Here is a 27,205-nt window from a genome sequence, read left to right as displayed (position 1 = left end):
TAAAAATTACATTGTCTAAAAATAGAATGAACAATCATTTCAACAGTGAGTTACTTGTAACTGGAAGTCTTCATATGGATGGATGGATAGATAACCTATGCACTCTACATTTGGAGACTTTCAGTTCTAAGAAATTCACTGGTAGATGCTACTCAGAATGATTATACTGTCTGAAAGCAATAAATGATAACAAGTTCCTTCAGATGTATCTTAAGATTCAAATGTTGCCTTAAAATAATAAAATTTTAATATTTTGAAGGAATATCAGACAATATTCCCAGCAGTGATTCTTATATCTGCCTGTTTTACCTTTTGCCAGTCCAATGAAACCTATGGACCCCTTTTTCAGAATAATGTTTGTTGCTACATTAATAAATACAAGAAATGATAAATTTTTGTTGGAGGTTAGTTAAAAATAAAACTGTTTTCCCCATTTAAGTTCATGAGCCTTTTGAAATCTATCCATAGATACTTAAGGAGTTTTTAGATACCAGGTTAAAAATTCCTAATCTAGATCAATTCATAACCCAGATCCTAAGTAGCATCTACAATTGATTTCTTATAATTGGAAGTCTCCAAATGGAGGTGGATGGATACTTTATCCATCCATTTATTTGGATATTTCAAGTTACAAGAAACCTCAGAAATTTAAGGAATATAAAAATATCTTACAGTAGAATTTCAACAATGGACTGCATTATACCTTGTCATAATTAACAATATCAAGATTTTAAAATGGGAAATGGAACAAAAGGCACATCAATTCTGAACTATTGTACTCCTCATTTGTTCCATTTATTTTGAAATATTTTGTGCATGTTGCCAATGTTTTTTTTTTAAACAAACCTAATAAAACAGCAGCCTTAATGTTGTAAATCCATCCAACTCTTATGAATTAAAAAAAAATTTTATTCATGAATTTCATTTTTATATAATTTTCATTTTCAAATATACCTATCATCATCCTGCCCTCTTCAGTCATCTCATACATGAAAGAACAAATAAGTGAGAGGGAAAAATGAATTTCAGCAAAACCAAACAATACCATCCAAATGATAGTCTATGTAGTCTTTCATCTCTTCAAAGAAGGGAGGGATATATAGTTTATAATTTCTTCTTTGTGATCAAGTCTTGCATAAATTTAAGCACACACACCCACCCATTGAAGATACATCTTTCACAATGTTCTGCCTCCATCAGTACTTAACAGATGATGTTAGCAATTGGCAAGTGACTTCCATTTAATAACTACAAAAATTTGCATGAACATACACGATATAACAAAAATGTTTATCCTGAATTCTAGATATTAAGTAACAAAATAATATATTGATAGGAAAAGGCACAAAGGCAATTAAAGTCTACATATGGGAAGGAGTGTGGTACAGTCAAAAAAACACTCTTTTAAATCCCCTCTTTGATGCTTACTATTCTAAGTCTGATCTCAGATGATTCATTTAATATCTGTATGTTTTGGTTTTCCCAAGTATTAAGAAGGACCATATTTGAAGAATACCTCAGAAGACATATGCTGTGGCAATTGACATAGTACATTTGTATATACCAAAATATTAGGAGAAAAAATTCTACTTCAAAGAAAAATCATAACATCTGCTTGTAATCACTTACATTAAAGTATATTTGCATAGATTGGAGAAACTGTAGTAAAATCATAATCTTTAAATAAGTTTTTGTATCAATTGATGCAATTGATGAGCCCGGTCTTTCTAATAATGAGGGGGTTAGACTAGCAGATGGTCCCTAATGTCCTTTTCAACTCCAGAATAATTATTTTAAATGTATTTGTTTTTATTCAGTCATTCAGTCTTATCTGACTTTTTGGTGACCCTATGGATCATATATGTCAGATTCTTTTACCCTCTATTGTCTCTAAAAGTCTGTCAATTCATATTTGTTGTTTCTATGACACTATCTACTAGTCTTATCCTCTGCCATCTCCCTTTTCTTTTCCCTGAAATGTTTCCCAGCACAAAAGATTTTTTTTTTTTTCCAATGAAACCTAGCTTCTTTGAACTAGAGTTCCTGAAACTGGATATCTCCAACCATGGAGGCTACATCTTGGGAAATGTAATGCCCCATTGGTATTACAATAACTTTACTGGTAAATCTCTACATTCTATCAAATGAAGAAGCTCCAAGGAAGCTCAACTCCCTGAGTCACCTGTCAGATTAAGACCAGACTTAAAGGCCCAAAGCCCCTTTCTCATGGAGAGGTGCTTGAATATCAATTTTTTTCTCCCTAATCTATTAGCACAAAATTTTACCCAAATAAGAGCCCTAAAAAACCTTTACCTAAAAAACTATTCATTTGGGGAGGGTAATTCCTTCCCTCTGAGATCTCAGTAGAATGTCATTTCCATCTCCCTGTTTGTGAAGATCTTCCTTCAATAAACGTAATTTGTTTAACTGTCTTATAATGAGCTCCATGTTTCCTAATACTTGGTTTTTAGTATTCTACACTTTCTTAAATCTATACTAAGATATATCCTGGTATACTTTGAATATATACACTTTTATAGGTCTATACTAAAATATACCTTGGTATACCCTGAATTCCAAAACTCCTTAGTTCAAGCTTTCATAGGCTTGAATTCCAGCTTGAATTCAAGCTAGAGAATTCCTCCTGGTGGCAGCATTCCTCAATAACATCCCTTTGAGAAAAAACAGAGTCATTCTATAACTAAAGAATTAAAGCAAGTCTAGAGATTTGGACCAAACCTTGGTGAGTTCTTTAGAAAATGTGCAAGGTGTGCATCAATTGGAGAATGGTTGGGTAAATTATGGCATATGAATGTTATGGAATATTATTGTTCTGTAAGAAATGACTAACAGGATGAATACAGAGAGGCTTGGAGAGACTTACATCAACTGATGCTGAGTGAAATGAGCAGAACCAGGAGATCATTATACACTTCAACAATGATACTGTATGAGGATGTATTCTGATGGAAGTGGATATCTTCAACATAGAGAAGAGCTAATCCAATTCCAATTGATCAATGATGGACAGAATCAGCTACACCCAGAAAAGGAGCACTGGGAAATGAGTGTAAACTGTCATTTTTGGTTTTTCTCCCCAGGTTATTTTTACCTTCCGAATCCAATTCCTCCTTTGCAACAATAACAACAACAAAATTTGGTTCTGCACATATATATTGTACCTAGGATATATTATAAGATATTTAATATGTATGGGAATGCCTTCCATAGAGGAGGGGGTGGAGGGAAGGAGGGGAAAAATGTGGACCAGAATGGAGTACAAAGGATAATGTTGTAAAAAATTACCTATGCATATGTACTGTCAAAAAATGTTATAATTATAAAATTAATAAATAAAAAAAAAAAAGAAAAAGAAAATGGGCAAGGTGATCTGGATCACTTGTTCGACAGATCTTTGAAATGGCGTTATCTTCCAGGAGGAGATTAATAATCTTCTGTTTGTTATTCAAGTCCTTTATTACCAACATTACCAAAACCTTTTCATATGGGTTACATGTAACATCCCACCTTCCTTCACATACTCTGATCTAGTAATACTGGCCTCTTTGCTGTTTCTCAAAGAAGACACTCTATTACTCTAATCTAGACATTTTCGCTATCCTTCATGATTACAATACTTTCTTACATTGACCTCTTGGTTTCAGATTCCTGCTAAAATCTCATCTTCTATAGGGAGTTACAATGCACAATCCAGGCAACATAATTCCTCTTATCTTCCCTTTATTTATTATTTCCAACTTATCCTGTACATAACTTTCTGTATTTTGTTCCTTCATTAGATTGCAAACTCCTCCAGGGACAGTGGCAGCACATAGTAGATATTCAATAATTGCCTATTTACTGACTAATGGATTACTTGAGTACTTCTGCAGATAGGATCCTGTGAGAATTTTGCATATTTCATATTTACAGTGGTGAATAAAATAAATGCTGTTCAGTACTTGATACCATGAGCAAGGGCTTTGTAAAGCTTGTACTAACTGATTAAATATTCTAGAACTTCACTTTTTCATAGGGGAATCAGATGATGAAATAGCACAACAATCCGTCAATCAGGAGGACTTCTGATACTTAAGGATGTCTGACTTATCAATAATCCTTTGCAAGAAAAATCAGCAAAGCTCATATAAGATTTGAACCTATTTTATGGACTTGCAAAAGTTATTCAAAGATTTCTATATATTATGAGATTTTAGAGACATGCAATTTTATGTTTTTCTAAAGACAAACTTTTCTCTAGAGAATCACCTAACTTTGGTTATAAGACTTAAGGAATATGTTGTTTTTGGAGACATCTCCTTATCAAGCCTTGAATTATGAATTGTTTATCATCAAGAATGCCTTCTGATTTGTGGACCAAAAGGCCTCCATTCTAACACCTAGAATTATTCATTTCACTTGTTTCCTGGGGCTTCTTCTTAGTATCTGCCCAAATTCTTGCCTATTCTTTCTTTGTTCAAAAATTGTATAAATATGACACTCTTTCCAATTGGGCTTTGAACATATTAAAACAGACATTGTTCCAGTTTGCAAGTGTTTTTTTTTTCAGGCTATTAAAAAACAAAACAAAAAAGAAATTACAATCTGTGTAAATTGTGCTTGGACTCTAGTTCATTCCAGGTCCCCTTTTTTTTGGGACCTGGTGTTTCTTCTGTTTAAAAGTTCACAAAGGTTTAAAAGTTCATAATTAATGTCTTGAAAGAGTTGAGAAGTCTATTACCCACATTTGGGAAATCTAGAGTAAATGTAAGCTTTATTCATATTCATAGACTAAGGAGTTCCTTACCTTTTTCTTGTGTGTATATGTCATGGATCCCTTTGATGGACATTTTCTCAGAATGTTTTTAAATATATGCAATAAAGTACAAAGAATTTTAATAGTTGCTTATGTTGAAACAAAATTAACAAAATATTCAAAAATAAAGTTTATAGGCTCCAGGTTAAAAACACTTGCTCCTCAAACTTTTAAAATAAGGGGCCATTTCAGTGTCCCTCAGTCTAGGGCTGGACTATATATAGTAAAAACAAAAGCTCACACTCTGTTTCCGCCTCTCAGTTCATTTGCAGGCTGCATAAACTTCCTCAGCTGGCCACATGTGGCCCGCAGGCTGTAGTTTGAAAACCTCTGCAAGGAAAAACTCTGATGTTGGAAAAGGAAACTTACAAAACAGTTTTAAATCTAGTTGCAACCCCATGGAATTGAGTTACTTAGCTTCAGTTGACATTTTTCCTTCATTACTCCATTATGTAATTCATTTCTCTAATACATTTTTTAAATAACAACAATATTTATACCTGCTTTAATTTTATGAGTAGAATTTATCAACCAGTTAGAAATATTGTATGGTGTTCTTATACTCTGACAAAAACAAAAGTAGTTATTTCTAGGATATTTGGAATATGATTATTCATCTGTGTCTGAAAATTGAAAACTCTTTTAATCTTTGAGATTTATGCTTCATTTATGAGTTGCTGCAGCTTAACATGTAATTTTGATTTGTGTCAAAGGAGTCTTATCTAACTCTTTGTTAACTACTGATCATTATCTACTGGGCTCCTAAGGCTGTGGAATACTGGCTGTCTCTAGTTGCTTACAGAGGAAAGCTATTCATTTTAGTGCTTTCTTTTGTAGCTAAAATTGGATTTCTTTAATCCCTTTTTATAAAAAAAAAAATTATAGTCTTTGCTCTGAATGTTAATCTAAATCTTTTCTGATGAAGCCTTTAAAATATCTGTATTTAATTCAGTAAAGGATAAAAGCTAAATATAATGAAGGCTTAAAGTTCTTGGCTTAAGCATCCTTAGGCTAGTGTCATTGTGTTGCAGTCCCTCTTGTATATACATAAATTTAAAAATGGTACTATTTTGTAGTCTTGTATTTTTAGAACTTCAAAAGGGCATCTTGATTAAAATTGAGAGGGTCTGTTCAGCATGGAAGCTTAATTCTTTCTTAATAGATGGCATTTTTTTTTTTTTTTTTTTTTTTTTGTGATTTAACAACCAGAACTGCTTACTTCTTTCATTTGAAAATTCAAATTCTTGTTGAAAGAAAATGTCTTTCTTATTCATAGAGTCTAACTATGATAAGATAGTAATATTCAGCTTACTATAAATGTGATGTTTTCAAAGCTTCTTTCCCCCATGGAAATGAATATGTGGTATCTAAAATCTGTGGGAAGTTCTTCAGTTTCTCTTTTCTTGTGAAAGTGAGAGGGATAGAAAATCCTATCCAAAAATGACTTCTTAGAGACCTCTCAAAGTAAAAAGCAGAAAAGTAGTTTATTTAACAAATTCTCTTGAGAATGAGCAATTGCACCGTGAGGAGGGAAAGAAAGCTCACAGTAGAAGGGCTAAAGAACTAAGGGAAGATATACAGTTTTTATAGATTTAATTGCAAAAGGATTACATCATGAGTTTGGGGAACATTAAGGGATAGGTGCTCCTTTCCCCACCAGTTAATTGAATGTTATTATTCATGTCAAAAACAACAGATTCTCCGGTTCAGGGAAGAACCATACATTAAACAATTAGTCGCCTAAACATTGGTAACTTGGACAGACATAAATGTCATTCTATATCTTAAAATCTAAGCAATTAGTCACCTAAACATTGATAGCCTGGACAGACATAAATGTCATAATATATCTCAAAATCTAAGCAATTAGTCGCCTAAACATTGAACATACTTATGCAGGTCACAGAGACCTAGAGAAGATAGAATACAGAAAAGGAATTTAACATTCCTGTAAGTTCTTCACCATATCTTACTTCATACTTGCTCCACACAAAAGGGAGAAGGAATAGATTCTCCACACAGTATATTTAGTGGAGCCATTCCTGCTCTAAAATTGTAGGCCTGAGCAAACTCTCAAAATTATTCGAAAGAAATGTACTGGTCATCATTAACTGAAGCAGAATCATTCTAGGTACTTTGTAATCTGATCACAGAAGGGGGTATAAGAAAATAAAAATTAAATGATGCTGGAACATGAGTGAGAAAATAAATGTCCATTTTGAGAACTAATAGTAGAATTCAAATGATAATGAAAATGCATTCTATTAAAACCTGAACTATTTGCCTACAATAATCAAATAGTAGAAACACTGACCTGGTATTTCTCTCTCTCCCTTCTTATGAATAAGCTTCATTGTAACCACTCTAAGCAGATATGTAAGAATTCTAAAGTTTCCCCAGAAGGAGATTCAAAACTTTCCAATATATCCTGTCATATTGGCAATTTTGCTGTCAGGAAGTTCTTGCTTATGAATAAACTACTCTTATAAATATCAAAAAAAATAAGCTGTATGTGTGAACTGGCCAGCCTTAAGAGAAGTCAGGATAGCATAAGGTATTGTAAAATGGTAATCAATGGGATATTTGTCCCACTTCATTTTTTTTGCAGCAAATAAAATATCATAGAAATATACTAAATGAAAAAGATAACTTCCTACCTTCAAGAAAATTGTAACCTAATTTTGGGGAATTTGGTCATAAATCTATGTTTGAGTTAAAGAATCTACATGGTTCTGCCCATTAAGAAGAATGTTATCCATTACAGATTATAAGTTAAAGAAGCATAAACTCATAGAATTTTGGAGTTCAAAGAGACCTCAGTGATGTAATAAAACTCTCACTTTAAGCATGACCCCCTTCTGCAACATCTCTAAAAGATGAGTATCCAGCTTCATTTAGTTCAGGAATAGGGGACTTTTTTTTTTTTTTTTTTTTTTTTTTTTTTTGGCCAAGGGCCATTTGGATAACATAAATTTGTGGGCCATATAAAATTATCAACTTATACAGCTAAAGCAGTGGAAAGTTGTGCTACCTAGTTTTCATCATCTGCAATTGACACTTGATTTTTCAGGCCTTATACAGCCTATATGCTGAATATTCCCCACTGCTGATCTAGTAGAATTTATCCAAGGATAGGAACTGGATTACACAAAAATTCTAAATTGAAATATTTGGAGACAGCAAACAGGTGTCCCAGTCATCTCTTTCTTCTCCAAAGTAAACATCATCCATTTTTACAAATGATCCATGTGTAATGTGTAAGAAAGACATTTAGGAACTATGTAGTCCAATGAATAAAGGCTATAACCAAGATTTGAACACAAATCTTCTGATTTAAGTTCAATTTAATAAGCAACAATGTTCTACGAGTAACCTTCTATGTCAACATTCTTCAATAGATGCTGGGAATAAAAAATTTAAAAAGTAAAACAGCAACAAAACCACAAACCAAAAATACCCCTCAAAGAGCTTGCGTTTTATACCAGTGATCTTTCCATTATACTACATTGCCTCCCATATTGCACTCATTTTAGCTTGATTTTCTGTTAGTTTGATATTTTTTATTAGTATTCTACTAGCACTACCAATTAGCAAAATACCCCAAAGAAAAAATGCTGAACAAAATACCTAAGTCAATGTTTGTTTTCTTTCCACCAATCCCCATAGCTTTAAAACCTAGAGATTGGCTGAGATAAATGTTCAAGAGATTTAAATAATTCGGATCTTTAAAAACTTGATGACATCTTCCTTTATTCTTTTCTTCTTTAATCTTTGCTTCTCTTTGCTCCCAAGAATAAACAGTTTAAATGTCTCACAGACCCCAACTCAAGATCCTCATTTCTACTCACTGAATATATTTACAACATTAGCCATGAAGTGAACCAGATTCTCTTCAGCTCTCTTTAGTTCCTTTTTCCTTCTTTTGTATCCCCTCAATAAATGTGATGTTCAAAAGATCATAAAATATAGATTCAGATTGGAGTTAATATATAAAACATTGGCTTCCTACCAGGGAAAATGCTGCAAAGACAAAATCTAGATTGAAAAGTGAAGAAAACTGCTAGGAATGGTATAGCCCACACAAGGAAGGTAAGGTTTCTCCTCTATTTAAGGAAGGGCCAATCTCTCCACCTATTGACTGCTGCTTTTTTTTCTTAGATGTGATTCCCAGATATTGGCACTTTTATGAGAATGATAAGCAGTGGAATTGCAAGCCATGTTGTCAATTCCAAGTACTCAATGCCTAAATCAATAACGACCATTCCATCAATTTTGAACAAAAACAAGAACCAGCCCATTGCACCCTTGGATGGAGCCCAGGTTGATTCCTTGATAGCCAGAACCCACCAGGTGGGGATTGGGCTACCTGAGCAGATCATTAGGATGGGGGCTGGGTATAGCCCAAACTGGCTCAGATCCGGATCTTTCCCCTTGGAATACAAAAGAGTGGTTTTGACCAGATCTTGTAAATCAGAGGTCAGTCCCAGAGGAAGTTGTAGATCAGAAAAAGGAATCTTAAAGGGGGCTATGCCTGCATCAGTAGTTTTTTTGCTTCTAGGTCTTCTCCCCATCACTACCATAAGAAAAGATTTGTCCATACTTAACTAAAAATGTGAAGGAATAAAGGAACAAAATAGGAACTGCAAATTATAAAAATTTGTTTTGGTTGAGGAGGAGAGTTAGGATTGAAAAGCATTCATAGATAAGGTTAAATGAGTATGATACTGTCAAATGATGAAATTTCTTGATTTTTCATTATCCTTCACCTTAAATACCCAATCTGCCAAATTAATCTCCACATCTCTCACCCTTGACCCCTTATCTCTTCTTACACAGCTTAAGTAAGCCCCTAAGACTATTGCAAGGTCCTCCTAATTGGTCTCCAACCTTTAAGTCACTTATCCACTTGAATAGATCTTCTGTATAGACACTAAAGTGATTTTTTTCCCCTTAAGTGAAGATTTGACTATCATTCCCCTACTCAATTAAATGCAGCAGCTCATTACTGTGTCTGGGGCAAAATTTAAATTTGTCTGTTTGGTTTTTAAAACCTTTAAAAAACTTGGCCTCAATTTCTCTTTCTACCCTCATTATATTTTACTCCCTTTTCATAATTTTATAGCCCAGCCAAACTGGTTTTCTCTCTGTTACTCAAACACAACTCTACATGCCTTATCTCTTTGTGTTTGAATTATTTGACCCTCATATCTGGAATTCACTCATTCCTCAGCTCTACTCATAGCATCACCACTTCTTTCAAAACTCTTTCTAAATATCACTTGCTCTACAAACTTCCCTGCTCCCTCCTTATTAGTGCTTTCCCTCTCAAACTACCTTGTAACTAATCATTAAGTACTGTGAAATTAAAATCTGATACCCCATTTTATTATTTATTTATTATTGCAATTGTATATAATCACTGGAATCAATATTTATGTATCAGATTTGGACTTGATAGTATAAATCTTATGGCAGAATTTGTAAAAGTTTAACTTCTCTATTCCTATGTACTAAGTCAAACCACCAAGACTTGAATCTGTCAACTTATGCAGACTATGGAGGGTGTAAATCAACTTTGTATTAAGATATTTGCTCACCATAAAACTTTCCAGAGCATGTTAGTAAATCCTGTGCTTTTCCTGTTCTGAGTTCTGGAAACCCACCCTTACCTGAGTAAAGCTAAGAAAAACCTATTCTCCATTTTTGTGTTAGGTCACAGTCCTAGTTTAGTTTATATTACCCAACTATTTTTGGTATATAGATATGTACCCAATCACATTCAAAACTTTTGGCCTCAGTTTCTCTTTATCATGTTTTTTTTTTTAATTTTGTATTTTAAAAATTTATTCTGCCTATGCTTCACATTGTACACATGGTTCTCAAAGCAATATAAGTGTCTTGAAAACAAGAATTATTTCATTATTTTGGCTTTTATATTCATAGAACCTAATAGAATGTGTGGTACATACTAATTGCTCAATAAGTACTTACTGATTAGTAGAATTTAAGGCTATGGAACTTGAATACCATTTAACACAGAAATGAAAGCCATTGTAAATGACATAACAGCATAGGTGATAATAAAAGTGTTTCAAAACAAGTAGGACCTAAGAAATGTCCAGGTTATACAGGAATGAAGAAATAAATAATAGAAATAAGGAAACCACGGGGAAAGTCAGTAATCAAATGATTATGAAATAAAGGAAATGTATGAAGGGTTTGGTGACTGGTAAAAGAGAGGGAGGAGTCAAAAAGTTTCAAAATTGTACTTCAAGCTTGACTAAAAATATGACTCTTCAAGATACTTGGAAATTCTTTCTTTTCCCTAAATTAAGCCCATTTCTTTCTACTCTGTTTTTAACTGAGATGGAGAAGAGATGATAATTGTGTTTGCTTGTTTTTGAATCTAAGTCTCCCTATTCTGACCAGATTGGAAGTGCAAAGGCCGTTTATGGGCTTGATCTGCACTAATCTCCATTGATAATCTGGGTCAGTCATCCTACTTCTCAGGCAGCTTTGGGCGGAAGGGGCGATGGGGGATTGTTACTGAATTGGTTCTGAATTTGGGGTAAATATTCAATCTTCTTAGCCCATTACAATGTACAACTCCTGAGCTCAAGTGATCTACAAGTTACTTTGCTCTGTCTGCCTTGATTTTCTTCACTATAAAATGGTAATAATAATAATAACAATATTTATCTCATAGGTTTGTTGTGAGGATCAAATAAAATGTTTATAAAACATATGGATTTTTGTCCATGGGATTTTCTTGGCAAAGATATTGCACTGGTTTACCATTTTCTTCTCCAGTTTGCCCCCATTTTATAAATGAGAAACTGAGGCATAAGAAGTTATTGTATCCTTATTGCTGACTTGAAGCATTCCTGTGCATGCAGTGTTATGCCATCATTTCTTCCCCACATCCTTTCACCATCTCCATTCCAATTTGAGCTTTGTTGAATATGTCCTTCCATGTTAGGCCCAACTTTTCCCATAATTACATATTTTATATATCTTGTCCAGAGCTTTGCATCTAATAAGAATTTAGTAGCTCTGTAGATCTATTTACCTAGATCTATTTTAGATATACATATATACATATGCATTTATAATGGAACATTAGATTGTAGATAAATCATGAGATTATATAGTATATATGACTATCTTTCCATTTAAAATGTCAGATAAATGCCTTGCATTTCTGATTCTATGAGTGGAGAGATTTCTTATTGTTGAAGGCATTCTTATTGTTGTAACCTGCAACTTTTTCTTATTGCTATAACTTCTGAAAGTCAAGGAGAATGCTTGAAGAGAAATAGTTAATATAGAATTTAAGTACTGATAAATATTTAATTTAGATATTTTAAGTACTGATAGATTTCTTAAAAGTTTAGATACATGCATAATGCTTTCCATTAAATATAAACTTATATTTATATAATAAATAAAACTACTAATTTATCTCTCATGTGATTTGGAGCTATTAGCCCAAATTATTCTAGGATCTAAATAAAGTCATTCATTAAATAAGTTATTCATTAAATACCATTCAAGAAAGCCATTCATTTAAGTTGAATCTGAATTTAATAGCAGGCAAATAAGTAAATTTTCTTCTATATTACATTTCTTGATCATCAAATAAGTCTTTTGGATTGGTTTAGTTCAGGATTTTAGGTTTCAGGAATGTTCTAGAAGAATTGTTGTACTTTTCACTTTTCTTATTCACTTATCAGGAAAAATGTATTATAATTACTTGTGAGTCAGTCTTATTTGCTTTAGGATCTTTGGGGAGAGGGATCTCTTTTTTTGTTTTTTGTATGCATAAATAAATATAAATGGATAGATGAATATCTATGCATATAAAAGATGTTTTTGTATTTAATAGATATATGTACACAATAGAATACACTTATCTATATTTATGTTGTATGTATACATACATATTCTATATTTATATCTACCTATCTATATACACACATACAGAGCACTGGAACCTAATCATGTAGTGTACATAGGTAATTAATAGGTATTTACCAAATAAAAGAATGTATAAATACAAAGTATATAACTGCTTTGCACAACAGAACAAAGAAATAAATCTAATGTGGAATTTTCTGGTTTATTATATAATCCATTAATTTCCAAAGGATCTCAAATAATTTTTTTTCATTCTATCCTGTTTTACCCAGCCTTCCAAAATAACCCTCTTCTCTAAATAAACTTTTAGCCCCAGAACCATTCAAAAGGTACTATAGCATCATGGGAAGTAAACAGGATTTGAAGTCATAGTCCTTGGATTTAAATCTTAGTTCTGTTTTGTAGCTTTCTGCTTGGATTTTCTGGATGTAAAAGAGGTCTCTGAGACGAATCCTAAATTATAAGGTGCACTTGGTATGTCTAGGACCCCTGGATTGACACAAGGATTTCCATTTGGATTTAATATCAAATTATCAAATATACAGCAATGGTTAAATATCCTCTCTGGCTTCCTCTTTGTCCAAGGAAATTCTAAAATGAAGGTTCTGCAAACTTTTTGAGAAGCTTTAGGTAAGAATTAATGAGATCTAGAATTCCCAAATTCCTCAAAATTTCTGAGAAATTCATGTTCTCAAAGGTTTTTCAACCATTTAAATTGTGAAATCCATTTGTAGATTTCTAAATTTACTATCATACTCAAGATGAAGTCAATATTTCTCATACAATTAAATTTGACCTTTAGTTATAATAATGGGGGAAGTCATAAAACTTAAGGTACTGCATAATTAATATTCTGGTATTAAATATGCAATACCTTAAATTCCATGCTAGTGAATCACCTCACTTTTCTGAACCCAAGTTCAAATCTGGCCTCATACTTACTTCTTTTTAATTCTGGGCATGTAACTTTACCACTCTGTTCATCAGTTTCCTTAACTATAAAATGAGATTAATAATAGCACCTACTTTCTTGGGTAGTTATGAGGATAAAATGGAATAATATTTTCATAGCACTTAATAAAACTTGAAGGATATAAATGTTATTATCGTTGTCATGTAAAATACTCTAAGTCTCTGAAAATAGAGGTGGGGACAGTGGATGTTTAGCCTTTATTATATGACAAAGTTGATTTTATATAATGGTATTTTTATCATAATGGATGACCATTGAGTAGTAGGAAAGGGGGAAGAATATATTCAAAATATATTCACAAAATAATTTAAAAATTAAATTAATTAAAAGGCATCATTAAAAATTAAAATTAACTATATTTTTTTTGAAGGTCACAGATTGTACTGCTGCTATATCAGCTCCCAAAAAAGTAATTTAAAATGAAAGAATAGAATTCTATGAATTCTTTATAAGAATGATCTTTCCATGAATCAAGAATATCCTTAATAAAGCCATGTGATTGAAAGAGGCAGGTTTTTTTCCATATGATTTTCTAGGATAGATTACAAATTTATAGTTATAGATATGATAGACAGTTTTTAAAAATATAACATTCTTCTATGTTTCAGATTCTTAAGCTATGGTTCATTACCCCATTTGGGGTCTCACAAAATTATGATTTATTATCAGTAAATGTTTGATTTGTATACCTATTTTACATATCTATATATTTGGGATCACATAAAAATTTCTCAGGTGAAAAGGGGTTGACAGTGGAAAAAGTTTAAGAAGCTTTGCTCTATGTTTTTGTTTATTGATTTGTAAAAGCATTTTCCTTAGTAAAAACAGAATAAAATCTTGAAGACTTTCCTCCAAAAAAATATTTTCTTCTACATAGATGTTATAGTTTAATGATTTTGTGAGGAATGAGACTCTGAAGATAACTGTTCAGTGCCTGAATAAGTATTTACATCAAGAAAGGCATCAAACAAGGGGGCAAGTACATTATTCATATACTTGGCAGCTAGATGGCTCAGGGATTAGAACCTGCAGTCAAAAATTGACCTTAGACATTTGCTGGTTATGTGATCTTGGGCAAATCACTTAACTTCTATTCATCTTAATCCATTGAAGAAGGAAATGACAAATCACTCCAGTTTCTCTGTCAAAAAAACAAAGATAAAAAGCCATATATAACCAAACTCCCTCTCCTACACCAAAAATAAATGAACAAACAAAAACCCAAAACCTATGGATAGTATGGTCCATGGAGTAATGAAGAGTGGAACACTACTGAACAACAGCAATATATGTGTATTTAAACTATTTGCTAATATTTTTGAGAATAGTCTATAAACTTAAACAAAAGTTTTCTAACTAATGGTGAAGCTCTCTAAATTCTTTTCTTCTCTTTGACAGATGCAAATTGGTATGGGGCATAGACATGGTTCTGATTTCAACTTTGGAATGATACTTAGTAATTGTGGGGCCCCCAAAGTTTTTGGCAAATCTATTAATCTCTAAATTATAGACAAGTGATACTAGGATCAGTGAAATAAATCAAATAAATAAAAAAAAAATATACAGTTCCTTGAATTCTTTACCAACATTAATCTAAATAAAAGTAAACCATAAGGTTTTGTTAATTCATAAATAAATGAAATAATAATAAATAAATAAAATAAATAAATGAATTATAATGGTTGATAAATATCACTTTTTCCAGTTTCAGTAATCTCTAATAACACACTTACGTATTAGATTTTTTTCCCCTGATGTCAATAAGCTTGCTCCACTACTCTCCATCTTCTAAAGAATCATAAAAAACCAACCTTCCTTGACTGTGTCTCAAACTATTGTTTTATATCACTGCAAGCTTCCATAGTCTGAATCCAGAAAAACAAAAATAAAACAAAATTCTGATGGTTTTCCTTGCCTTTCTCCTCATCCCCTAGAGACACAGTGGGTAGATCTGGATCTTGAATTGGGATCACTGAGTTTGATCCAGACTCAGTCATATTGTAGCTGTGTGGCTCTAGGTAAATCATCTAACCACTGTCAGTTTCAATTTCCTCAATCTGGGATAATAATAGTTCCTACCTCTTAGGATTATTGTAATAGTAGCATCTACCTCTTAGGGTTGTGAGGACAAAAGGAGATAATATAATGTTCTTAGCATAGTGGAAGATACAAAGCAGTGAGGTTCTTAATGCTTGTTTCTCTTCTTTTCAAAATGGCATTTGAACTCACAATTCAACTAACATTGCCATCTCCAGGTTATTACTGATTTCTTAATCAAATGTTTATGACATTTTCTTAATCTTCATTCCCTGTTTTTTTAACCTTTCTTTTGCATTTGATAGAATTGCTTTCTAAGTATTCTTGTTTCCATGAGTTTTCATCTCACCCCAGACCCAACACCTTCTGTATGTCTGTGTGTGTCTGCGTATTTGTCTCTCCCTTTCTGTCTCTCCCTCTGTGACTCGCTGTTTCTGGCTTTCTATCTCTATGTTTCTATGTCTCTCTGTATCGCTGTCTCTGCCTGTCTGTCTCTTTCTCTGTCTGTCTTTTTCTCTCTCCCTTTTTGCTGAGTTTTGGCCCCTAGCTAGCTCTCCTAGATTTTCTCTCTTGTCTCTCAATTAGGATCTTTTTAATTTCCATTAGTTCATTTTTTTCCCCCTCTCTAAGCAAATGACTCTGAAGTCCAAATATCCAGCCCTAGTTTCTCCACTGCATTCCAGTCCTGAATCACCAACAGCTCTTTGAATATTTTCAACTAGATATCCTGTAAGCAATATTAAATTTGACATATCCAAAAGAGATGTTGTCATCTTCCTCCCAAGTCATCTCCTCTTCTTAATTTCCTTATTTGTGATGTTGAACACATTCTTCTTCCAACCCTCAGGTTCAAAACTTCAAAATTTATTACAAACTTTTCCATCTGCTTCACCTTCTACTCCATATCTAATGGGTTGTAAAGTCTTATCAATTCTACTTCCGTCCAAGTTTGTTACATCTAACTCCTTTCCTCTACCACACATTTCCAGCTCTTCCTTTCACCTGGACTATTAAAATAGTCTCCTAATTTATCTTCCTGCTTTCAAGTCTTTATTCAAATCCAGTGTGGATTTGAGTGATTAAAGTGGTTAAAGTGATATTCCTAAAGCAAGTGTCTTATCCAAGTCACTTGCTTTCTCAAGCAGCTCTGGTGATTCCTCATTGTCTCTAATAATAATGATATGATAATGATAATGATAATGATAATAATAATAATAATAATGTAACTTAAGTTAGTCTATTGCTTTTCCTAAACTAAGCAATGATTAAGGCTACATGGTAAAAAAAAATGCTTATATAATGCATTAAAAAGTACATTCTTTCCACATGGAAAGGATCATGAGTGGAATAATAGTTGTATTTTAGGTAAAAATAAGCAGTATTTTTTTGTAGGATTGAAGAAAATTTTTGTGCTTAAAATATTTGCAATAATTATTTAAATTGTATTAAGTTTTTTTTGTGATTTATTTTGAATTTGAGGCTTTGTTTCATAATATGAGGACACAATTTTATATCTGCACAATAAAGTCTTAGGAGCACCAGTGGTAGTGCTGCTTTGAATATTATTCATGTACTAAAATCATAGAAAAGAAATATTTTCTCCACAAAACATCAAATGTTGAATAATTTTTTGTCTCTTTGACTCAACTTGTACTAACACATCTACAACTATTTAGCAATTAATCTTTGTTTAGTTTTTCCTGGGACATGGAGAGATTAAGTGACTAGTTTCTTAGGTCTCTTAAATTAAATAAATTGTATTAATGAGCCAGATTCTTTTAGTATTTGAATTAATTTGTTTTTGGAAACTGCACTAAAACTATTTACTATTATATAATAAATTACTATTTCAATATACTAAATACTAAAATAGTATTGGGAAAGAGTTGATGTAACTTCCAAACATGGCCAATTTAACTGCTAAAATAATGAAGGGACCATATTCCTTAAAAGCCAAGTACAAAATGAAAGCCAAGAGATATGACAATGGGATTTCGGTTTTCCCAAATTTCCTGTCTCAAAAAAGATTGAGCTATTTGCTTTTTAAGTGGTAAAAGTTTTAGAGGAATACATATTAAGGTATTCCAGTGAAACTGACCAACTTATGTAGTCTTTACTATCTTATTAAATTATTTTTAATACCATAATTGGTATGACATGAAATAACATAATATTATATAGTGTCCCCACTGCATGTGAAATATAATATAACCTATACAGCTTCCTTTTCCAATAAATGCATAAAGTGTAATGACTGTAAGTATCCTGAGACAAACAATCATGTGTAATTCATCATGATATTCTTTAAAGCAATGCCTTACATATATTAGGCTCTCAACTGACATATATTGAATGAATAAATAAACTTTCATTGTCTAAAAGGTTGAGAATTTCAAGGGAATTAATGAAAAGTCAGAGGAAGGTGGGCTAGCTATACCTGATCTAAAGCTATATTATAAAGCAGCAGTCACCAAAACCATTTGGTATTGGCCAAGAAATAGACTAGTCGATCAGTGAAACAGATTAGGAACACAGGACAAAATAGGGTAAAACTATAGCAATCTAGTGTTTGGCAAACCCAAAGATACCATCATTTGGGATAAGAATTCATTATTTGAAAAAAAAAACTGTTGGGAAAACTGGAAATTAGTATGGCAGAAATTAGATATGGACCCACATTTAACACCATATACCAAGATAAGATCAAAATGGGTCCATGATTTAGGCATAAAGAATGAGATCATAAATAGATTAGAGGAACAGAGGATAGTCCACCTCTCACACCTGTGGAGGAGGAAGGAATTTATGACCAAAGGAGAATTAGAGATCATTATTGATCACAAAATAGAAGATTTTGATTATATCAAATTAAAAAGCTTTTGTACAAACAAAACCAATGCAAACAAGATTAGAAGGGAAGTAACAAATTGGGAAAATATTTTTACAGTTAAAGGTTTTGATAAAGGCCTCATTTCCAAAATATATAGAGAACTGACCCTAATTTATAAGAAATCAAACCATTCTCCAATTGATAAATGGTCAAAGGATATGAACAGAGAATTTTCAGATGATGAAATTGAAACTATTTCCACTCATATGAAAGAGTGTTCCAAATCACTACTGATCAGAGAAATGCAAATTAAGACAACTCTGAGATACCACTACACACCTGTCAGATTGGCTAAGATGACAGGAAAAAATAATGATGAATGTTGGAGGGGCTGTGGGAAAATTGGGACACTAATGCATTGTTGGTGGAGTTGTGAAAGAATCCAGCCATTCTGGAGAGCAATTTGGAACTATGCCCAAAAAGTTATCAAACAGTGCATACCCTTATATCCCAAGGAAATACTAAAGAGTGGAAAGGGACCTGTATGTGCCAAAATGTTTGTGGCAGCTCTTTTTGTAGTGGCTAGAAACTGGAAAATGAATGGATGCCCATCAATTGGAGAATGGTTGGGTAAATTATGGTATATGAAGGTTATGGAACATTATTGCTCTGTAAGAAATGACCAGCAGGAGGAATACAGAGAGGTTTGGAGAGATTTACATGAACTGATGCTGAGTGAAATGAGCAGAACCAGAAGATCACTATACACTTCAACAACAATACTGTATGAAGATATATTCTGATGGAAGTGGATATCTTCAACATAAAGAAGATCCAACTTACTTCCAGTTGATCAATAATGGACAGAAACAGCTACACCCAGAGAAGGAATACTGGGAATTGAATGTAAACTGTTAGCACTACTGTCTTTTGACCCAAGTTACTTGTACCTTTGGAATCCAATTCTTACCGTGCAACAAGAAAATTGGATTTACACACATATATTGTGATGAGGAGTAAACTGAGGTTCTAAACAGAGATGGGTCAGTTCCTTTTCTCTCTCTCCTTCCTTCCCCAAATTAACCAAGGGCGGGTTCGGCAGCAAAGGAATTTGCTACTTAATGCTGTATGGAAACATAGTCTTTATTGATTAGAATGGAAACACCGGAGAGCCGGTGGGCAAAATGGCTGCATGGTACAAGGCCAATTTTGCAAAGAATAGATTTTTGAGGACTCTGTTTTATACAAGAGCACAATCATTCAGATGCAGTGATGTAAGGAGGTTCTGGAGAGTGATGTAAATAAGATAAGGATTTCTTGTTATCTTTTGGGGACAAGCAGAAGTCTCTTCCCAAAAAGGAATTTCCTGCTGGCATTTGATCTATGTGAGCAGATTAGAATGGGAGCTGTAAAACCCCAGCCAGCTCACATAGCCCAAACTAGTTTGACCAGATCTTGTATCAAAGGTCCAAGTCCCAAAGGAAGTTGGAGATCAAACAAGGAATATCAAGGGGCTACGGCCCTCAACATATTGTATCTAGGCTATACTGTAACACATTTAATATGTATGGGATTTCCTGTCATCTAGGGGAGGGAGTAGAGGGAGGGAAGGGAAAACTTGGAAAAATGAATACAAGGGATAATGTTATAAAAAAAATTACTCATGTATATGCACTGTCAAAAATTTTTATAATTATAAAATTAATAAAAAAAAACTTTCATTGTCCAAAAACTTAACCAATAAAGTCACATTCATATTTTTCTTCTATGATCTGTTGATCTCAGCATTGCATAAATTATTATAATCATGAACCTTCCTTCCTATGTTTTATAAAGCATATCCTTTTGGTATAGTCTAAATACATCAACATTTGATTTTAAAAGCTCATATCATTTAAATTTTGCTCTATGTAAGGATCTTTATATACTCTTATCTACTTCACGTAGGAATTCTTTGTTTTGAATGGGTTTAAACTAAAAGTCAAATTAATTCTCTAGAGGTATGTGTATTGATATCATTTTTGTGTTTCATTTTATTCTGCAATATATTGAAAATTCTTGTTTAAAGATTTATTTACTCCAACTCACTTCCAGTTGATCAATGATGGACAGAAATAACTACACCCAGAGAAGGAACACTGGGAAGTGAGTGTAAATTGTTAGCACTACTGTCTATCTACCCAGGTTACTTATACCTTTGGAATCTAATACTTAATGTGCAACAAGAAAATGGTATTTACACACATATATTGTATCTAGGTTTTATTGTAACACATGTAAAATGTATGGGATTGCCTTCATGGGGGGAGGGAATGGAGGGAGGGGGGATAATTTGGAAAAATGAATACAAGGGATAATATTATAAAAAAAAATTACTCATGCATATATACTGTGAAAAAAGTTCTAAATAAAATAAAATTTTAAAAAAAGATTTATTTACTCAGGAAGGCTTGTGGTTCAGAGAGTTTGATCCTCTTCAAAAAGTTTTAGGGCTTTTTAATTATTGGAAATCTTTTAGGGTGGTTAAAATAGCATATTAAATAATTTCATGCAATGGAAGTTTTGAGAAAGAGGAGGGGAGGAGGAGGAGGGGAAGAAGAGGAGGAGGAGGGGAAGAAGAAGAGGAGGAGAAAGAAGAGAGTAGGTGGAAAAAGAGGAAGAGGAGGAGGAGAAGGAGAATAAGGAAAACAAGGGGAGGAGGAGGAGAAGGAAAAGGAGAAGAAGGAGAAAAAGGAGGCGAGGTGGAGGAAGAGAAGAAGGAGGCGAGGAAGAGGAAGAGAAGAAGGAAGGGAAGGAGAGGAGAAGAGACAGATAGATTCAGGAAAACTGACTAAAGGAATAAAACTCCCCATCTCCACAGTACCATAAGGAATAACTTCTTATTGTAACAATTGTAACAGTAATATACTACTTCACTTTAGGAAATGCAACAAATACCCAAAGGCCAATATTTACCTTGTAGCAAGGCAGAAACTGTTTATGGGCAATTAACATTCTGATGAAGCTCAGGGGATGGAGATGAGAAGGAAGGAAATAAAGATACAAAGAAGGGGTAGGGGAAGAGGCAACTATGGGATTAAAGCTGTAAATGCTGATTCATTATCCTCATCCCAGCCAGTGGCAAGCAGTCCCTGTTCCTTTGGTTTAATTATTTGTCACTTCTGTTGATTGATGTTCTTCAAAATGCCTCCAAATCCAAAGTGATTATTATTTCAGCACAGGGAGAGGGAGTGGACCCCCCAAAAAGAGCTATTACACAAGAAAACTATTCTTCTTAATTTCCTCCTTAAATAGAGAAGGGTAAGTGATAAAAAGATTCGGATACATGAAACATATCATTTTCTTTTAATCTCAAAAGAATTCTGTGAGTTATGGAAAATAATTCTTTCATCTTCTGTCACAGAAAGCAAACCATCTCAGGCCCAAGTTCTTAAGTGATTTAGTCAATGTTATCCTGAAAGACAGAGAACTGGAAATACAATTTAGGTGTGTGTGGGGTGTGTGTGTGTGTGTGTGTGTGTGTGTGTGTGTGTGTGTGTGTGTGTGTGTATAAATTGTCAGCTAGACTAGACATAGCACTTTATGGTATGGGGACCTCTTTAAGGAAATTCCCTCCACCTTTCCATGGCTCTGCAATTTTGAAATCTTAAAGTTGCCTAGACTAGGAGAAAGTAAAAGAAAGAGAGAAAAATTGATTATAAAAAGCTAGATAGATAGGGAAAGGATAGATGATAGAGAGAAGATATATGATAGATACACACATACACATAGACACGTGGATGAATGTTAAAGTTATTTCATTTCAAAAAGGCTAGAGAGGTATATAGATGAAAGATGGATATTAAAGTTATTTCAGTTAAAATGATATATCTGCATTCATGTATATTTATATATTACATTGAGAAAGAACATCACCATAGTGATCTTAGCACTGTTTTCCAAAGTGGAAAGACCTTAGTTCAAATCTCACCTCTGGCACCCTGGGCAAGCTATTGTTCTTAGTGCTTTAAGTAACTCTCTAAGACAATAAGTAAATTGTAGAGAAAATGATGACTTGCATTGGTAGAATCTTCTAAATCAAAGAAATCATAAAAGCAGTTCCTATCTCTATTATACATTTATATATCCATACATCTATCCATATATTTGCCTAATACAGGTTGAACTGAATGTGCAAGTAACTTTCATGATAGATAAGGATTTCACAGTTGTTTTTCCTTGGATGTGCTTCACTGTGTTCATACTGAGAATGGAGATTCAACAAAGTTATTTTATATTATATAAAAACATATACATATATATATGTATATATATATATATATATATATATATATTTTAAAGGGCACAATATCTATGTAACACTAATAATTTGGGCATCTTGGGAAAGGGAATTACCTCCCCTAAAATTATGATGTGAAAGGACTTTGGAGTTCTTTACAAATATAAGTAATGTAATTTATAAGGAAGCAATCTTTATGATGGGCAATATGTATTGTATGTACAATCCAACTCCTTTAGTCCTATCTATAGGCAGACTTTTGCTGCCCATATCCAGGGAAAAGGTAATACACTTAGTATTGCATACTAATATGTCAGAGGAAGCACTTGAACCCAATTCTTCCTGACTTGGGCTAGCTCTTTATCCACTATGTCACTGCAAGGTAGATAGAGATAGAGATAAAGAAAGAAAAAGAGATATAAGATAATAGAAAAAAAAGATATATAATAGAAAGATAGAGATGATAATTGATAATCCCAATCCCTGGGCAAGATGCCGCTTTGGGAAACCACTAGACCAGTTCCATTAGTGTGCTTTCTTGCTTTATGACAGAAGGAAAGGAGCGGGGCAGGGAGGGAGGGGTCCGGGGAGATGATGAGTCCCTTAGTGCTATTTCTCTCTCTCTCTCTCTCTGCCTGCAGCTCTGCTGTGGGTCCTGCATCAAACACAGGAAACTCTGCTGAGGCAGTGAGTCACCAGCCCCAAACCAAAGGGAACTGGGGCTTTAAAGCCTCTAAGCACAAAATGAGGTTGTGGGAGGAGGATGGAGAGATTCAGGCTAAATCCTAGGACTATAGGAAATAAAGTTTAAGCCAGCAACAGGTAAATGAAATTCCAAACTGCCGCCCGAAGAATATTAGCCAGATTAATTAGTTTTGAGGTAATAATAATAATTAAGTTTTGTTCAACTCTACCCATTCGGCAAAGGTAGAGAAAGAAATCAAGGTCATAGTCAATATTCCCCAGCCCTCCCTCCCCATCATACCCTGGATTAAGGAAGGGTTCTTACATGTAATCCCAAACCAACCTAGCAAAAACGAATTGCTGCATAGGTTGGTGATAAGCACGTGAAAGAAAAATGAAATTACAAGGGAACATAGTAGAGTGGAAAGAGAAATAATCCTGCAATCTAAGGAAGTGGATTCAAAAATTACTTGACTGCCCCAGATCTCAGTGTCATCTGTAAAATAAAGGGATTGCATTGTATATTCTTTGAAATCCCTTTCAGGTTGAAAACTAAGGTCCTAAAAGCTAGGATTATGAAGAAAAGGGCTCTAATTCAGGACTCTCCCCTTTGGCAAAGAAAGAATAAAAAAAAGAAAAAAGAAAAAAGGAATCTTTCTTTCCAGGGAATACGACCTCCTTGTATTTTCCCTTTCAAATTATCTAACCCATCTCCTCCCTCTTCCCGGCTATTTTCACTCAGTTCCCAAATTACTGTCCCTTGTTGCAAACTGGTTTGAGGATTCTTCCCTGGATGTTTCATCTTCTCTTTTTAAATTCTCACTCATAGTCCTGCTCACCTCATTCCTCTCCCTTCTTCCTTCTTACCTGTCTACCGCAATGGCAGTCATGGAATAGATGCTGGCGAAAACTGCAGTTATCGGGAAAAAGTTGTGAAAACGACAATAGTTAGCTCCGAAATACCATTCGTTGTGCAGGGCGTAGATGAAATTGACCAAGGTGTTAAAGGCAGCCATGGAGGCGTCTGAGAAAGCCAGATTTACCAGAAAGTAGTTGGTCATCGTTCTCATGCGTTTGTGGGCCAGGATGATCCAAATTACTATAAGGTTCCCAAAGACAGCCACAGCCACTACTATGCCATAGGCAAGGGACCATAACACGATGCGCCAGGACGGCTGTACGAACTGGTTGGTGAGGTTTACAGTTGGTTCCAAAGAGCCTGGGGAGGTAGTAGATAATGCACCTCCGAGTAAATCCAGAGAGGGCAAGGCTGAAGAGAAGTTCCTCTCCTGAGCCATCAGTTGCATCCAGTCATCTCTTGAGATTCCCGCTGCCTCCAGAGCTCCTGGGACAGCAGAACTCAGGTTTTCCCAGTCTGTGGTGCTGCCTCCACTAACCCCCTCTGTACAGTTTGTAAATCCAGAGATAGATTCCATCATTGCATTTGCTGCTGAAGTTAATCCACCCTCGTGCCACAGACAACGGATCCTCTCAGATTTCCCTGACTCCCTCCTGTTCTCTTCTCTCTCCTTCCAACGGAGCAATGCAAACGTCGTTTTCTACCTCTTGGAAAGCAAAGTGATACCCTGAGGGTTGAACTGCACGAGTAGCAAAACACACTTCTACAGTCGAGAGAGATTTTGGGGCCGGAAGATCGAGGGACATGAGCAGGGAAACTATAACTAAGGAAAGAAGCCGGTGTTTCTCTTAGAGGGTTTAACCTAGCCCCACGGAGGCTATGGGAAGTATTATTGTCCTTTTGGCGGGGCTGGGATAGCAGGAAGTGTAGCTCAAGCCATCCTTCGCTCTGGGCTTAAAGTAACTGCGCTGCAGCAACCTGCACGTCCTTTATAGACTACGTCAGAGAGAACCGAGGCTAGAGGCTTTGTCGCTATGTACTTAGAAGCTGCCTGAAGCCGCGAGGCTCATTTAGCTGCTTCAGATACTCTTAGATGGTCATCTTGTGCCTATAGCAGATACCTATTCTAAAGCTCCCCGTGCTCCAGGAAATTCTCTTTAATCAAATGATTAAGTGTCTTATTAAGGCTATTGAAGGGATTGGGGAGAAAAGTCATCATTCATGCAAACTACAGATATACATGCTTTTCTGTGACATTTCTGCTTCCAGTCAAAATCCTTTTCATCTTTATTTCCCCAAGATTGTTCTTCTATTCACTGTTTCACAGCCTTGAAATCAATACACTTCTTTCTTCCAATTTCTATTGTCAAGCGGAAAAAACCAAAACAAAACAAAACAAAATTGCTCAGTGGAAATACTCTTAAATTAAAGGGCGGCGGGGCTGGGGGGGGGGGAGGGCAGGGGGCGGGCGGAGCGAAGGTTCTAATTCATCTAGTATAGCCAACCTTAATGCAGAGGCAGCCAGAAGCTCGATTTCAGAAGATGGAATTCCAGGAGTTTGGACTTGGCGTACGCAATGGTGTTTGGTCAGATACCCATGAGGAGAGTAGGACACGAAACACAGACAGGTGTGTGAATTTTGGCAGAAGCTATCATAGGAGAAGTGTTGGATCTCCAGGTGGTCAGTCAAACAAATACAGGAGCTCAGGTGCTAAAGCAAGGAGGAGGTGGAATATGAGATTATCTCAGGATGGAAAAGATAATGGGGAGATGCCTTTTACCCATTTGGGGTACTCAAGCAAACTAACAATTTCTGGCGACTCCAAGAGAAGGCTTTCTTTCTATAAACATTTTTGTTGGTGAATGTTTACCTGTTTGTTTTGACTCAGACCTGGGGGTTCTTTTGTGTGAATTCTGAGTGCGTGTGTGTAGGAATCCATTTGGGAGCAGTCTGTCTGCCAAGGTTAATCAGCATGTGCTCTGCAATTTATAGTCTTGGAAGACATCTTTGTGAAACTGAGAGGTGAAGAAAAATCAAGTTAACAAGCATTTATCAAGCTCTTCAAAAGTACCAGGCACTATGTTAAATTCTGGGAATACAAATGCAATCTCATTCTCTGCCCTTAAAGTGCTTACATTCTAGTGGAGGAAAAAAATGTAGAAAAGGAAGATGAAAAGGTCAGAGAAGAAGAAATGAAGTCCAGAGTGAAGAATACAGGTTGGGGAGGAACTGAAATTCTAAGAGAAAAGTTCTAGGAGGAACCAGACAATGAGGAGAAGTCACAGAGACAAAAGGTACTTCCAGTATTCGAAGTAGTTCAGAAGTGGAGTGAGTTTACAATTTTCTGACATGATAGATCAAGTCAAATGGAGAGTCAGGAACTCAAATGGAAGAGGAATAAAGACAAAGCAATACATTCCTACGAGAACATTTGAATTACTCTCCTGGTCCTCCTCTTTGCACCTTTCATCCCTCCACAAATTTTATCACCAACAAACCATCAGGATGCTCATTAAAATATACAGGTATAATTGATTGATTATGGCTCTTTACAGGTAAGCAACTATTAGCTACTCTAATGATGAAGATGGAATTTTTCATTTTCTTAGGAAAATACTACTTATCTTAATGACTGATTGCTTTTCACCCCTCCAGTGATAGCATTGGGTTAAAAGGCAATTTACCTTTTTCTTTATCATATATACAAGATTTTTTTTTTACACGCTTTGTTGAAGTCTCTTTATGCTGTCCATAACTACCTTTGATAGGCCAGTCTAGCACACATATATCAAAAAAGGAAGTGTGGTTA

At 34.4% G+C, this 27,205-nt stretch overlaps 1 protein-coding gene across 1 annotated transcript in view; it reads right to left on the bottom strand.

Moving 5' to 3' along the window:
- Window positions 1-25,336, bottom strand: part of TACR3 (tachykinin receptor 3) — a 70,253-nt gene extending 44,917 nt beyond the window's left edge. The window contains exon 1 of the mRNA XM_074273111.1: window positions 24,404-25,336. Coding sequence (XP_074129212.1) covers window positions 24,404-24,975 — 572 coding nt within the window. The 5' untranslated portion in view covers window positions 24,976-25,336. The remainder of the gene's footprint in view (window positions 1-24,403) is intronic.
- Between the last annotated feature and the right edge of the window lie 1,869 nt (window positions 25,337-27,205).

The sequence above is a fragment of the Sminthopsis crassicaudata genome, chromosome 6 (genome assembly GCF_048593235.1).
Source record: "Sminthopsis crassicaudata isolate SCR6 chromosome 6, ASM4859323v1, whole genome shotgun sequence".
Taxonomy (NCBI): Eukaryota; Metazoa; Chordata; class Mammalia; order Dasyuromorphia; family Dasyuridae; genus Sminthopsis; species Sminthopsis crassicaudata.
Note: the sequence above shows the minus strand (reverse complement) of the source record. Positions and strands in the feature narration are given on the sequence as shown.